Genomic DNA, 16,716 nt, shown 5'->3' with positions numbered 1-16,716 from the left:
GGAAAGTCTAGGTCAAGGTTAGGTGAAATTTACAGCACAGCACTGGGGTCAGCTATACTGATCTGATGCTACCAGAGTCTCACACAGAGGACAAGGACATTTCTTAAATGAACTACTACAAAGATATCTCCACCACCACCACCCTCCCGCTGCCTTTTCATTTGAGATCCATGCCAATCTGTGACCACCAATGAATAGATACCTTCTTTCAGTTTTCCCAGAGGAGGGGAGCACCATAGTTAGGAGGCAGTGGCAGGCAGGAAAAGCAAGGGGGCAAGCCTTTATTATGGCTTCTACAGGAAAAGCAAACCAGAGCAAGATGCTGGCTTGGACTAGCTACTTGGGATAATCTCAGAAACTGAGATACAGATAGTCTCTCGTTGACATTTGGCCCTACGGTGTACTTAAGGGCCAGACAGAGCTGGTGGTTTCAAATTCAGGCTCTGAATTTTCTGGTTTGCATATTAAAGGCACATACAAGGGACAGTAATTTGTTATCACTAAGAATTAGCTCACCCTGAGTAGAGCCAGCAAGGCCCCAGATACCACAGAATCACGACTATAGGAAAAGAATACAGTGTACACAGCCTGCTTTGGTTTTCTTCAGAGTATTTTCCAAGAAAGCAAGGACTTCACCTGGCTCAATGATGTACCCACAGTCCACAGAATAGTGCCTGAAATACAGCAGGTATTGAAATGTTTACTAAATAAATGAATGAATAAATGTAGATTTAAAACATGGCTTGAAAACTGAGTGGTGATGGTGTGCGCCTTTAATCCCAGCACTCAGGAGGCAGAGGCAGGTGGATCTCTGTGAGTTCGAGGCCAGCATGGTCTACAGAGTTCCAGGACAGCCAGGGCTGCACAGAGAAACCCTGTCTTGAAAAACCAACATGGCTCAAGGAGAGGTAGGATACAAATCTGCTTCTTTTAGGTACTTACAATATTTTCTCAGATTGAAACTACTGACCAACCTCTTTACAATTCCTCAAACAGGAAGCACTCGGTTCTTATCTAGGGTTTTTAAAACCCTGAATTAGGGAACCGTAATTATAAAAATGCAGCATGACAGAGTAGAAACAGCCTATACTCTGGGAAGTTGTTGATGTTTGTTTGTTTGTTCCCCTGCTCCATCACTAATTAGATGAAGGGCCTGACTACATCAGTTTCTCAGAGTGTTTCCTCAGTGGAAAATAAGAGGGCAATAAGACCCACCTAAGAAAGTGAAGGTGAAAACATGCCCATCTGAATAGGTAATATAAAAAAATCCATGGTATCTAATGGAAGAACAAGGAGAGGTACAGTCTAGTATCTGATGACAGCAAATGCCTGTACCCACCAATACACAAGAGCAATCCCAGCATGGCTTTTCAGTGGTTCTTTCACTCATGTAACAGGGTAAATAACTAACTGGCTAAGTATTCATCCTTCATCAGTTAGGGCAGATTACCTACTCTCCCTGCCTCCCTTAATAGGGCCTGTCCCAGGGTGTGGAGAAGAACATGGACGGCTTTGATCCAGCACTCGAGAGGCAGAGAGGCAGGTGGATTTCTGTGAGGTCCAGGTCAACCTGTTCTACAAAGTAAGTTCCAGGCTAGCCAGGGCTACACAGTGAGACCCTGTTATAAAACAAAAACAAAAAACAACCAGATAGAAAGAATGAAGAGGATCTGCCTCTGAATTACAAAGGGTAAATAAGTAAATACGAATAAAACATTTAAAAGTGTTCAGCATATATCCAGATTAAACGTGCAAATATTAATAATTATTGTCATTAATAATATACAACAATTAAGTCCTACAAGAGACCTAATTGTAAACTACCATTCACTTCCTAAACTTCACTTATTTCCTATGAGAGGAATAATTTTAAACACACCAAACACTCTTCCCACTCCTATGAACCCCTCACCAAAAATCAAGCAAACAAAAAATTGCTACTCAGCACAGATCAAGGCTTATTGTGTTCTTATGATGTGTCAAGTATTGTTCTGAGCTTTGCTAAAAGCTCTGAATATTAATTTACTTCTTTCTAACCCCCCACAATGCTATTTTAAAGACCCAGATAAGTGGCATGACACACAGTAGGCAGGGTTTGGAAGTCTGATTTCAGTCCATGGAGTCTGTCTTACACATGCTCCTAAGCATTACTCCTTTGTTGACAGTCTATTTACAGTCTACTTCTAAGACTGAAGGAAAACACTCTGACTTTAGATGGGTTACACTTAGTATACAGACATGCCTCGATAAAGTGGTGCATGCTTTTAATCCTAGCACCTGGGAGGAAGAGGCAGACAGATCTCTTGAGTTCCAGGCCAGCCTAAATGACATAGTCAGTTCCAGGATAGCCAGGGTGATGTACAGAAACCCTGTCTCAATAAATAACATGACTGAATGAATGGATAAAGTCTAGTAACTTTGAAAAGGTAAGCATTTTTTTGTTTAAAAATGAATTATGATCTCTGTATGTGGAGTAAATGTTAGTGTAGAAGTCAGAGGACAATCTTGATGTCATTCCTCAGATGTCACTCACTCTATTATTTGTTTGTCTGTTTATAGTCAAAGTCTCTTACAGGCCTAGAACTTGCAAAGCAGACTAGGATAGCCAGATCTATCATTCATTCATTCACTCATTTATTTGTAGTCATCTCTTACTGGCCGGAACTTGTCAAGCAAAGAGCCACCTGTCTCTGTAGGACTTACAAACACACTACTGCTGTGGGATGTCTTTCTGTAGGCTGTGAATATGTGTTGCTCTGATTGGTTGACAAATAAAACACTGATTGGCCAGTAGCCAGGCAGGAAGTATAAGTGGGGCGAGCAGACAAGAAGAATGCTGGGAAAAGGAAGGGCAGAGTCAGGAGTCACCAGCCAGATGCAGAGGAAGCAAGATGAGAATATCTAACTGAGAAAAGGTACCAAGCCACGTCACTAAACATATAAGAATTATGGGTTAATTTAAGTGTAAGAGCTAGTCAGTAACAAGCCTGAGCTAATGGCCAAACAGTTATAAATAATATTATTTTATAAGCGGGAAACGAGACTGCAGGGGGCCTGGTGGGACTGGAGAAACCTTCTGACTACACACTAGCACACCTAGCTTTATGACTAGCTGCTTCTTTTCTTTTTTTAAGATTTATTGCTGGGTGGCAGTGGCACACGCCTTTAATCCCACCACTCGGGAAGCAGAGCCAGGCAGATTTCTGTGAGTTGGAGGCCAGCCTGGTCTACAGAGCAAGATCCAGGAAGGTACCAAAACTAGACATAGAAACCCTGGGGGTTGGGGGGAAGAGCTGAATGGCCAATAGCTAGGCAGGAGAGGAACAGGTGGGGCTGCCAGGCAGAGAGAATCAATAGGAGAAAAAGAGGAATGGAGGAGCAAGAAGAAGAAGGAGAGAAGACACTAGGGGTCAGCCACCCAGTTACACAGCAAGCAATGGAGTAAGAAAAATGGCATATAGACTAGAGAAAGATAAAAACCCAGAGGCAAAAGGTAGACAGAATAATTTAAGAAAAGCTGGCTAGAAACAAGCCAAGCTAAGTCTGGACATTCATAAGAAAGAATAAGACTCTGTGTATACATTTCAGAGCTGAGTAGCAGCCCCCAAAGAACAAAGAGTTTAAAACAAAACAAAACCAACACTACACCACAAATTATAAAGTTTTAACTATTAGATTATTGTAAACAAAAATTGATGCCAGTGCAAAAATGCATAATCACACTATTGGGCTAAACATACAGGGTACTAAGAAAACATACATTGTAGTAACTTAATGCTGTAGCAATAGTACCTTATATTAAATAATAAGCAATGAACCAGTAAAATGAAAAACTAAAGCAAGCAATCAGGGAGCAAGGTGAAATCACAGCCAACCTGGAAAAGCTATGTTAAAACGCCTGCAAAATTGGTAAAATTCCAACTATCTATAGGTTCACATGAACCGTAAATAGTTTATAGTACCATAAAATACAGAATTAAGAGTCCTTAGTAAATTTTATAATTAATTTCTGAATACCTAATTATAGTATTTCCTAGTTTATTAGCATTAAGTCTTAGATATGAAAATCTAAGCAAACAGGTTAGGGGCATAATGGCAACATGCCTTTAATCCTAGCACTCAGTAGACAAAGGCAGGCACCTCTAAGTGAGTTTGAGGCCAGCCAGGGTTACTTAGTCAGACCTTGTCAGAAAGAAAGGAAAAGAAGGAGGGAGAGAGAGGAGAAAGCAAGCAAGCAAATAGAATTCATACTTTAGAACCAAGGACTGGGATCTGTTTGCGTCATATTTAAATACTTTTTATAGTACAGATAAAGTCTACCTCCTCCCCCCTCCCTGATCCTCTCTAAATAAGATATAGGACTCAAAAAAAAAAATAATAATCAGGATTAAAAACTCACCATTAGGAATACAGTAGTAATTAAATTGTGCACTACATATACCAAAGTAACTTACAACTGTAGAGTTTGAGGTTTACAAAGCTCTTATATACGCACTGTTTCATTAACACATCCACTTTGAGATGGTGAACTAATATTAGCTAACAATCACTTTGTTAAAGAGAGGTCTTGACAGGTCGCCTAGGTGAGTCTCCAATGTCTGGGCTCAAGAGAGTCTCCTGTGTCAGCATCACTACTGGTTAACACCACAGGGCCACACCACCAACACTGGATCAAACTATCTCTATCTTAAAGATGAAAACCTACTGGGCCTTTTAATCCTAGCTCTCAGGAGGGAGAGCAAGGCAGATCTCTATGAGTTTGAGACCAGCCTGATCTATATAGCAAATTGCAGGCCAGTCAAGGATACACAGTGAGACCTTGTCTCAAAAAACAAAACAAAAAACACAAAAAAAAATAAAGGACCTAAAACTGAAAAGTTTAGTGACTTGCTCATGGTCAAGCCAGACATTCAGTTAAGACACATAAGCAGGATGGGATGGCTCAGTAGGTAAAAGAACTTGGTACGTAACCCAGACAACCTGAATTTTATCTCCAGAACCCACATAAAAAGGTAGAAGGAGAGAGTCAACTCTATGCAGTTGTCTACTGATCTCTGCAGATGTGCCATGGCACTCAACACAGGTACAATATGCACTCACAACGATAATAAAGTTTTAAAGAGCCAAAGCAGAGCCAGGTAGTGATGGTGGCTTTAATCCCAACACTTGGGAGACAGAGGCAGGTGGATCTCTGTCTACAAAGCAAGTTCCAGGACAGCCAAAGTTGTTACACAGAGAAAAAAAAACAAACAAAACAAAAAATCCAAAGAGTTTAACCAAGCCAAATGCTAACAATATGTATGTATTTTAAAATGGAGCATTGCCTATGAAGAACAACAGTCCTGGTGGCACTCACCTTTAATCCCAGCACTCGGGAGGCAGAGGCAGACCTCTGTCAGTTTGAGGCCAGCCTGATCTACAGAGTAAGTTCCAGGACAGCCAGGACTGTTACACAGAGAAACAATGTCTCTAAAAACAAAAACAAAAACAAAAAAACAAACAAACAAATGCCAACAAAAACCCCATCAGTCCTTTACCTAAGGCTCAAACATTTTGGAAGTGTGGGCAGACTGTAAGAGACAGAGGATCAGAGGATTTGCTGTGAGACTGTCTCCTAGTATCAGAAGCTACACCCATAAAGTCTCACCAACATGACTGCTCAAACATGAGCTGAACAAGGAGGACACCAATAAATACGCCAAACCAGAGAAAAGACCATGAAGCCTCAGCCCTACACAAAACTACAGACAACTGAGGAATGCTGAGAGGAGAGAGAGTCTTCCCCAGGGAAAAGCATACACGTTGGTTGTCCAGTGCTGTATGGTCAGCCCTAAAAACATATTACAAATGGCATTATATGGGCTGAACAGGTAATAGTTAGGAATATATATACACATGCATATATGCATACAATAACAATTGGTGAAAAAAAAGAAGCCATAAACTTGAAGGAAAGCACAGAGGGGTTTATGGGAGGGCGTGGAGGGAAGGAAAGGTAAGGGAGAAATGTTGTAATTATAATCTCAAGAAATTAAAAAAAAAAAAAAAAAAAGATGGAAGCATTGCTAAACTGCTTAGTATAGTCTCAAAGATGCTTAGGCTCAAGCAATTTCCTTTCTCCAGCAGTCTCACAAGTAGCTGTGTCAAGAAAAAGTATATGTCTCAAATGAAAATATTTTCGTATGTTTTTTTTTGTTGTTTTTGTTTTCTTTTTTCTTTTTTTTTTGAGACAGGGTTTCTCTGTGTAGCTTTGGAGCCTGTCCTGGAACTCACTTTGTAGACCAGGCTGGACTTGAACTCACAAAGATCCGCCTGGCTCTGCCTCCCGAGTACTGGGATGAAAGGTGTGCACCACTACCGCCCGGCCATCGTATTTTTTTTTTTTTTTAATTCTACATTAGTCGAACATTTAAAATGATGGCCCTCAATTGAAGTTAACCCAACTATTTTTATGAAATATTCCATTTAAGTTTTTTTGAAGGAGGAGGGAAATGCCTAACTAGAAAGCTTAGGTTGGCCTTAAACTTGGGGGGAGAGTTTCTGCCTGTCTTCCAAGTGCTGGGGTTACAGGCATGCACCATTATTATGCCCAGCAAGCTACATCCACTGGAGGAACTGAACGCTTTGCTGCACTAACTACTAATAGCTAAGACATTTAATGAGATTAGAGAGATGGCTGAGGGGGTGGGGTGGTTAAGAGGACTGACTGTTCTTTCAGAGGACCCAGGTTCAATGCCCAGCACCCACATGGCAGCTGACAACTGTTTGTAACCCCAGTTCCAGGGGATCTAACATCCTTATACATACATGCAGGCAAAACACCAATGCACATTAAATAAAAAAAGTTTTTAAAAAACCCAACAATTAGAAGTAAATTATATAGCAATTAAAACAAAATTTTAAAATAAAATTTAAAAATTTTAAAATAAAATTTAAAAATTTTAAAATAAACAGTAAATACTAGGTCAACATACCTTTTGTAGACTTGTTGGATTCAACTGAGTTTTGTCAATTATTTTTATTGCAACCTAAGGGGGAAAAAAGTATTTACAGATTTTTCAGAACTTGCTAATTATAGACTAAACAGTAAGAGTTTTGTAAATTCTCACACATATGGCACTGTTAAAAAGCAATCAAAAAAGCAAATCTCAGCTGGTTATAACAAAGCAATTAGAACTTCCTAAGACTATGTGATTAAGAAGAGACTGACCTCATGCAAATGGTATTATTATGACATTTTATATTTGTTACTTACATAGAGGAGGGTAAAATAATCTCCTCTATCCTTCCTTCAAAGTATTATAGAATGAATACACTTCAAAACTTACGCAATGTAGCAGATCTCTTCGCTTTGGATGGGGGGTGGTAGTGCTGGCTAGACAAGAGTCTCATTCCTGCTATGGGAGTGTTCTGCTACTGACCTATACCCCCATCCCCACTTTGCTATTTACTCAGACTAATTTCAGCAAACTTTCTAATTCTAGGGTGAAAACCTAAAAGGAATATTTAGCCTAAAATACCCTTTGTATCTTGCACACAGAGCTTTCATAAGTATTGAGGTAAGTTGGTACTAAATCTGAAAACAACAACAAAAGAACCCACCCAAAAACAGAAGGTCTGGTGTGGTGGCGTGCATCTGTACTTCTGGTACCAACGAGACTTAAGGTAAGAAGACTGCAAGACCAGTCTGGGTACCACATTAGGAACCAACTCAAATAACAATGAAAAAGTCCCTCAGACGGTTAAAGAAAACTCCAGGTCAATCTGTGGGCTAACCACGGGAAACATATACAGAGGCAATAATAAATGTGTCACCTGGCAACCTTTGTTCAGAAAGAGTATACAGCAAACAGTAGTTTTTAAAAAGCCATTAGAATACAGGGAGAAACTACAGCTTCTTTTAATATGTATGTCTTACTTAAAAATGAAAGGGGTCAGTTTCATTAATATTTAACAAATGGATAAATGTGTATCCTCACCTGGTAAGCTCATCATCTGTTGCATTAAGATGGCTGGGAGTATAGAACAGTATAAGAGCATTTTCATACCACGCACGAGCCACTGGGTTTGATCCCCAACAACAAAAAGGGATGGGAAGAAGAATTAAAACTTATTTTAAAAAGTTCTACAGATTATGTGTGTCAAGTGTTGAGAAGTAGAGGGCAACTTAAGAAGAAAAGGCTTAGCTATGACTACAGTATGAACTGAATTCAGCTTTCCACTGAAGTTACAGATCAGGCAACAGACTGCCCTGTACGATGCAGGAGAGCCCATTTCCCACTGAGCATTCTGTAGCAGTCACAGCCCATAAACCCACTGAAGAAAGCATATGCAGCCAAAGTCTAGGACATGAGCCTGGAGAGTCTCCATGCCAATGGTTCCCACACTTGGTGCTTTCACATCCTCAAGGATTACAGATTACCCAAGTGTGGGCTCTGTCAATATTTACCACATCACAAATGAAAACAGGAAAAAAAAAACAAACAAACCCATCTACCTATTCATTACAAAATAACAATAAACCTATCATGGTACCATAACATCCCTAATGAAATTCTTTTCGTTTTTATTTTATTTTATTTATTTATTTTGGTTTTTCAAGACAGGGTTTCTCTGTGTAGCTTTGGAGACTATCCTGGATCTCACTCTGTAGACCAGGCTGGCCTCAAACTCACAGAGATCCGCCTGCCTCTGCCTCCCTAGTGCTGATGTGCATTGGTGTTTGGCCTACATGTATGTCTATGTGAGGGCGTCAGGTCTCCTGGAACTGGAGTTACAGACAGGTGTGAGCTGCCATGTGGATACTGGTAAATGAACCGGGGTCCTCTGGAAGAACAGCCAGTGCTCTTAACCGCTGAGCCATATCTCCAGCCTCAAAATTCTTCTTTATTTTTAAGACAAAGTGTCACTGTGTAGCTCTGGCTAGCCTATAACTCACTATATAGACCAGGCTGGCTTTGAACGCACAGAAATCTGCCTGCCTCTGCCTCCAGAGTACTGGGATCAAAGGTGTGCACCAGCTTCTGGACCTATACTTCCTCTGTTGTGATATGTTTGATCACATGGCCTCTGGAAAATCCACTTTCCATTTGTGTGAAAACGAAAAGTTTTAATAGTATTAGTATAAAAATTATTTTTAACATTTATTTGTACTGGGGAGTGGTGGCACATGCCTTTAATCCCAGCACTAGGGATGCAGAGGTAGGCAGAGCTCTAGGTTCGAGGCCAGCCTGGGTCTAAAGAATGAGTTGCAGGACAGCTAGGGCTACACAGAGAAATTCTGTCTTGAAAAACAAAAACTATTTATTTATTTAGTTAGTTAGTTAGTTAGTTAGTTAGTGTGTGTGTGTGTGCACACATGCATGCCACAGATGACAACCTTCTTAAGTCAATTCTCTCTTTCCACTATGTGGGTTCCAAGGATTAAATTCAAGTCATCTGAGGAGGCTAAGCTGTAGGAACCTTTATCCATGGAGAACCATCTCGTCAGCCCAACACTATATTATTTTAAAAAACTTTACTTGGTCTAAAACTTCTACCTGCTCCAATTACGGATTCTCTATGAACTTGTTGGCCTCTAGGACCAAGAAAGAAGAAACATTGAAGCAATGATTCTGACTGCTTCAAAGCAACTCAGAATTGAGAAAAAAGCATAGAATGTATGAGGACCCACTGGAAAAAAAGTCAAAATACTAGTTCCATATTTGAAAAATATAAATTTAAGTGGAAACTGCACTAAATAAGAGAAAAAAGTATTTGCTGGTAGGATAGTCAAACATTGCCTATACATATCTCACCTGGGAGGTGCCAAACTATTTATTCATCTTTATTGCCCAAGTTGGACGAGGTTGGAAAGGTGTTGCATAACAGTTTCCTCTGAGATTGAAACATTCCATCCTGCAATGAAGTTCCTTCAGCAGGAAGATTAACAACTCACAATAGGTTCAGGAGTCCCGAAACCTGACCAGATTCACTAGGCCCTTCCTTGTCAGGTGAAGCTATAAAACCTGGGAGTCCCTCTCAGATAAACAGAATTTAGCTGCAAAGACGACTCTGCAGCTAGACCAGCTAGCTCCTCAAGAAGCAGAAACCAGTGGAGCTCCCGAAGAAGCAGTTTAACCAAACTGAGGCCCTGGGAAGGACACTCTCGGACCTGGTGAGCGCCTGCAGGCTATGCCGTGTGCTCCAGCGTCCCAGCCTGTGAGCTGTCACCCCAACTAGGGGGGCTTTAGTGACACAGCTGTCTTCGAGTCATTTCCGCTCCTGTATGTGACCCCTCACCCATATTCTTGTAAGTAACACCGAGAACACTTACAGTTAGCTCACCAAGTTGGCCTTTGGTGGTTATATGCACTTCGGTCTGTCATGAGTCAAGTTTTCTGTAAATGTTTCTCCAGGAAAAGTTTTGTCACACAGAGCATGGTACTTACATTTGTTGAGCTAATCTAAGGCCTTGAACACTCATAATTAGCAACCAAAGATACATTAAAAATGGAGATAGGTCAATGCAAAAACAATGTCTCCAGCATTTTAACAGATTACAATGTCACTCATAAAAATTTACAGTATTTCAAGGTAGAATTAATTTTCTTCAATCTTTATTTTTCTTTCCTTTTTTTATGATTTATTTTTAATTTTATGTGAATTAGTGTTTTGCCTGCACGTACGTCTGTGTAAGAGTGTTGGATCCACTGGACCTGGAGTTATAGACAGGTATGAGCTGTCATGGGGGTGCTGGGAATTGAACCCTGGTCCTCTGGAAGAGAAGCAGTGAACTGCTGAGCCACCTCTCCAGCCCCAAAACCTTACTTTCATAAGCAATTTTAAATGATATATTTAGAATCCCCAATTCCAAAGAAATCTTTCTTTTCTGGTCATCGCTCAATGTCATTCTCGGGGCCAAATCTGGCAGTGTTGAGGCCTTTTCCCATTTTCTTCCTCTGAGTTTCCGAAACCTGGTTTCTAGCTGCTCTTTACAATTGCTAGCTTCCTCCATTTATAAACAACAATTCTATCCTGCTTCTGTTCTTACATAGTTCACATTCAGGAATACTGCTTTTATTTTGTTTGTTTGTGGGGTTAATTTTTGGCTTTGGGTTTTTTGAGACAGGGGTTCTCTGTATAGCCCTAGCTGTCCTTGAATTCAGACATCTGCCTGCCTCTGCCTCCTGAGTGCTAGGATTAAAGGTGTGCACCATCAACGCCCAGGCAAAGTTTATTTTATTTTTATTTTATGTGTCTAAGTGTTTTGCCTGCACGTATGTAAGTGTACCATGGGTGTACCTGGTAACCAGGGAGGCCAGAAAACAGCACTGAACTAGAGTTACAGACAGTTTTGAGCTGTTACCTGGGTGTCAAGAACTGAACCTCTACAAAAAAAAGTCACTGCTCTTAACTGCTAAACCATCACTCCAGGCAGGAACTGCTTTTCAAAAAGGTCAAATACAGGGCTGGGGATTTAGCTCAGTGGTAGAGTGCTTGCCTAGCAAGCGCAAGGCCCTGGGTTAGGTCCTCAGCTCCAGAAAAAAAAAAGGTCAAATACTGTGTATTCAGCTCCACTAAATTATAGAAAAGTCATCAAAGCTGTTGTGAGTTAAAGGTAACAATTAACATATATACACAGCAATTAAACCTTCCTCTAAGCTGTGTTGACTCAATCACCAAATTAACCTGGGACCAGATCTAGACCCTGGAAGGGGGTGGTGGTGGTGCGGCATCCAAGCAGGACCTTGAGATCACCAAGAAAGAATGACTATGGGTGATTATTGCAGGTGTTACCAGGAAGGTGGAGACTACCACTCATTCTCAAGGTTGTGGGTGGCGGAGTGTGGTACAGAAAAAGCCTTGTAGGTTCACTAGGTGAGGAGAGATTAAGGTTCACTTAAACATCTATGAAGACCCTATTACGAAATATAGTCATGCTATAGGCCAGGACTTCAACATATGAGTTTAAGGACAAGCTGGGCAGTGGTGGCGTACACTTTTAATCCCAGCACTCGGAGGCTGAGGCAGGTGGATCTCTGTGAGTTCGAGGCCAGCCTCATTCCAGGACAACGGAGTCTACACAGAGAAAACATGCCTTGAAAAACAAAAAAAAAACAAAAAAAAAATTTGAGGGCATACCTTTTAGTCCATGGTGGATGCAAACAATGACAGTAGTTGGTTACAAAATAAAACTTATGAGGCTGAAGAGACGGCAAAGCAGTTAAGAGCACTTGATGCTCTTGCAGAGGACTCAGTTCCAACATCTACATGGTGACCTACAACCGTCCAAACCAGATCCTGAGGATTCAAACCCTATTCTGACCTCTGTAAGCACCAGGCACATTCATGGTGCACATACATACATGCACATTAAACACTAATTCACATACAAGAAAAAAAAAAGCTTTCCAATTACAATAAAATACAACAGCATGCAAGAATGTCACAGGAAAAAAAAAAGCCAGCTTCAAATGGTAGAGCAAGCCTTTAATCCTAGCACTGGGGAGGTAGAGACAGGCAGATTTCTGAATTTAAGGCTAACCTGGTTTACAGAAAAAGTTCCAGGACAGCCGAGTCTACACAGAGAAACTCTGACTCAGGAAAGGAAAAAAGAAAAAAAAAAGGAAAGAAGAAAAAAGCAGCAGGGTACACAGTAAAAACTACATGATCTCAACAGCATTTATGTATTCAAAACAGACATTCGTCTAAGTGAACAGCAACTTTAAAAGGCCAACAGACAACGTCTAAAAGTAGAAAAAAGCACTAACGCAAGCAGACTATTTCAGATAAAGTAATTTAAAAAATGGTTGTGGACGTCTTAAGACTACTAAAATTTGAATAGATCTGAAACCATGGTGTAATTCTTTTTGGCAGTAAAACTAAACACTTTACATACAAAATTAAGTACAATTACTAAATGCAAAGTTTTCCTACAGCCATAATGTGGCTGTTTGGTTAACAATTGGGTGCTGATCAGATGCAGCTCGCTTCTCTGACATGACAGGTCAATCGAACATCACTTGTAGCTCAAGCTGGCCTTTAACTAATGATCCTCCTGCCTCAGCCTCCCAAGTCATGGCTTTTATATTTGAGTGCCTCTTCAGGGGCAACTGGTACTATATATTATTGGTCAGTGTTGAACTGATGGCCCACAACTCACTCATGCCTCAGGGTGCTTACCTGAACACGGGCATTTTCTCTGCAAGACACATCTCAGCCTTGCAATTAGGACAAATAAACAGCACTGCATCACTACGATCAGTAACTACATTAATCAGCACAATTTTTTTTTAAAAAAAAATTAGACTGGAGGGAAAAAAAGGCAAATTAGTGCCAAAGCACTGTGAGGGATGATTCTTGCAAATAACTTTTATCAAGTATATAAATTTATAAGCATGAACTATGTCCTGGAGTGAATGGTAGTAATGGCTTCACAACAATGTAAGTAAAAATATTATCACTAAATTGTAAACTTAAAAACAGTTAAAATTGCCGGGTGGTGGTGGTGGTGGTGGTGGTGGTGGCGGTGGCGGCGGCAGCACCTGTCTTTAATCTCAGCACTAGGACGGCAGAGCCAGGTGGATCTCTGTGAGTTTGAGGACAGCTTGGTCTACAGAGAGAGATCCAAGACAGGCTCCAAAGCTACACAGAGAAACCCTGTCTCGAAAAACACAAAACAAAACAAAACAGTTAAAATTGTAACTCTTACACTACATGTTATTTTCCACACACTAAAGCAGTACAGGCCAGTAATCTTGGCACTTGAGAAGCTAAAGGAGGAAGAGCACTGAGACCAGTCTGGATTACAGAGTGAATGCTAGGCTAGCCTGGGCTACAGAGCCGACACTCTTGCTGAAAGAGCCATAAAAACAAAACAATTCTCCTATGAGTGTAAGAGTGATTTTCTTATATCTGAAAATTGAGTTTACAGCATGTAGAGATGGCTCAGCCAGTTAAAAACACTTGTTGCTCTTGCAGAGGATCTGGGTTCAATTCCCAGCACCCACATGATGGCTATGACCATCTATAATTCCAGTTCCAGGGGATCTGACCCTCTTTTCTGACGTCTGAAGGCAGCAAGCAAACATGTGGTACACATACATACATGCAGGCAAAAACACTCATACACATAAAAGAAAATAAATAAATCTTGAGAAAAAAATGTTTAAAAAGAACATGGTTTTGCCCTGTCCTTTCAGAATGCACTAAAAGCATAGTATCAGTTTCAGCTTTTAGTTACATATATTATTATATATTATACAAGGCCTTTCCTTTAATCTTCTGTTACTCATTTCCAAATCTGCTACTACTTATATTCAACTGAAGCAAATTATTCTGGGTATTAACTTTGTCAGTCTTTGTATAGTTGTTTTTTTAATTAAATTTCAATTAATCACTCCTTCCATCCTAAGAAACAACTCTATGCTGAGTTCTAGAATAGCATTAAAGACAATATCCATAATATCTGAAAGCGTAAGGTGTTTCTCTCTTTTTTTTTTTTTTTTCCTTTTTGGTTTTTCGAGACAGGGTTTCTCTGCATAGCCTTGGCTGTCCTGGAATTCACTCTGTAGACCAGCCTGGCCTCAGACATCCACCTGCCATGACTCCCAAATACTGAGATTAAAGGTGTGCACCACCACTGCCCCCCAGCACTCATCCCCCACCCTTTTTTTAATACTATGTATACAGTGTTCTGCCTGCATATATGCCTGTAGGCCAGAAGAGGGCACCAGATCTCATTACAGGTGGTTGTGAGCCACCATGTGGTTGCTGGAAATTGAACTTGGGACCTCTGGAAGAGCAGCCAGTGCTCTTAATCATTGAGCCATCTCTCCAGCCCCACACTCCTCCCTTTTATTTCTTCATCCACTTCAACCAAAACAATGCAGAGAAGATTAAAACTTAGCAAACTTCTATTAGGTCTCACAGTAAAGATATTTGTGGGAAAAAATAAGATGGTGGATCTTTGTGACTTTCAGGGCCAGCCTGGTCTACAGAGCAAGTTCCAGGACAACCAAAAGAGAGACCCCGTCTCAAACCTCCCCCCACAAAAAAATGACAAAAATAGAAGATAACATAATAAACTTACATAATTCTAATGAAAAGTGTATTTTGGTTTATAATATCTGGTTATAAACCTGAGGGTTTCAACCATCAAGGTTGTGGCTTCAAGGTTTGTGTGTCACTCTACCCGCCCCCAAAACCATGTTGACATTTAACTGCCATTGTAACAACATTAAACAGGAGAATATTATAGGGGTGATTGAGCCATAACTGAGAAATAGACTCAGCTGTCATCCTAGCATGGGATGGAAGGACACTGTAAAAGGAATCTAGTCTCTCAATCTTGAACTTCTCTACCGCACAAACTATCAGAAATTATTTTTTTAAAAAATAAGGTACACTATCTGATATTCCGTTACATCAGTAAAAATGGATTGAGACAATCAGACAAAAGTAGACATTCATTTTTTTGGTAGGATAATTATGACTTTTCAAAATTATCTTAGCACTGTCTATTACAATGTGAAACATTCACCCACTCTGACCCAGGGCTTTTTCCTATGACTTTATCCTACAATTTTTTTGGGGGGAGGGCGGGGTTTCGAGACAGGGTTTCTCTGTGTAGCTTTGTGCCTTTCCTCGAACTCACAGAGATCCGCCTGGCTCTGCCTCCCGAGTGCTAGGATTAAAGGCACACGCCACCACCGTCCGGGGGAACTGTCCTCTTATCTCTACACATAGGCAGTGCTGTGCATGCTCATGCTCACACACACTCAATTATAACAACAATAATATTACTATTGAAATAGTCATATAATAGAGATCACTATTATGTCCATAAGTTTTTTGTTTGTTTGTTTGTTTGTTTTTCGAGACAGGGTTTCTCTGTGTAGTTTTGGTGCCTGTCCTGGATCTCGCTCTGCAGACCACAGAGATCTGCCTGGCTCTGCCTCCCAAGTGCTGGGATTAAAGGCGTGCACCACCATCGCCTGGCTGAGTCTCTTTTTTGTTAAGCCAAAAGTTACTGTCTATATAAAACTTGTGGGAATTCTCTTGGAATACAGAAATTGACAAAAACAAAAACAAAAACAAAACTCCCTTTTGCTTTCTACATAATAAATTTTTATGATGTTTACATATATGATTCTAGTCATACCTATAATAAAAGGGAGAAAAAGAAAAACCATTTTGACTAAAGGTTTTGAAAACTGAGGAAAACCTTAAATTAAGCCACTTTGGTCACACTGTTAAACCCTTCTGAAGAAAGACTACACTGTCCGTTTGTCTGTCTGTCCCATTACCTCTGCTAACTCAGGAAACTGGAGCAAACATCTGGAACTGGTGAGAACTAACCTGGTATCTCAAGAAAGGTCCACTTAGGGATAGTAGGGACAGTGCCATCGTTTCAGCTTGTTTTCAGTCTCCACATATCCACAAGAAACAGAGTCACTAAAACAGACTGTGAAGGGCGAATTTTCTGTTACTGTCTTAAGATTCTAGCTAGCATAGAACATGGCTTCCCAACCTTTTTCTAGTTCCAGCACAAACAAAACCTAGAAGAGCTAGAGGGCATGTGGCAGTAAACCGACAACCTGCTGACAGAATGACTGGCACAGGGCTTGTTCTCCTTAGCCCCAGCCCTAGTGAGCTGTGGGCATCCATGCCATGGCATACCTGTCATGTCATGCTGGCATATCCATCAGGAGAGTGTGACACATACAGCAGCAC

At 40.5% G+C, this 16,716-nt stretch overlaps 1 protein-coding gene across 7 annotated transcripts in view; it reads right to left on the bottom strand.

Annotated features, from left to right (window-relative positions):
• Mark3 (microtubule affinity regulating kinase 3) overlaps positions 1–16,716 on the bottom strand; it is a 93,259-nt gene that overhangs the window by 54,369 nt on the left and 22,174 nt on the right. For 6 of the 7 annotated variants that reach the window (XM_059279784.1, XM_059279781.1, XM_059279786.1 and 3 more), the window contains exon 3: positions 6,975–7,028. In XM_059279784.1, the coding sequence (XP_059135767.1) occupies positions 6,975–7,028 (54 nt within the window). Of the gene's footprint in view, positions 1–6,974; positions 7,029–7,979; positions 8,062–16,716 lie in introns of all 7 variants that reach the window. The other variant, XM_059279787.1, reaches the window with a different exon arrangement.

The sequence above is a fragment of the Peromyscus eremicus genome, chromosome 14 (assembly GCF_949786415.1).
Source record: "Peromyscus eremicus chromosome 14, PerEre_H2_v1, whole genome shotgun sequence".
Taxonomy (NCBI): domain Eukaryota; kingdom Metazoa; phylum Chordata; class Mammalia; order Rodentia; family Cricetidae; genus Peromyscus; species Peromyscus eremicus.
The sequence above is the reverse complement of the archived record's forward strand: the minus strand, read 5'-3'. Positions and strand labels throughout refer to the sequence as shown.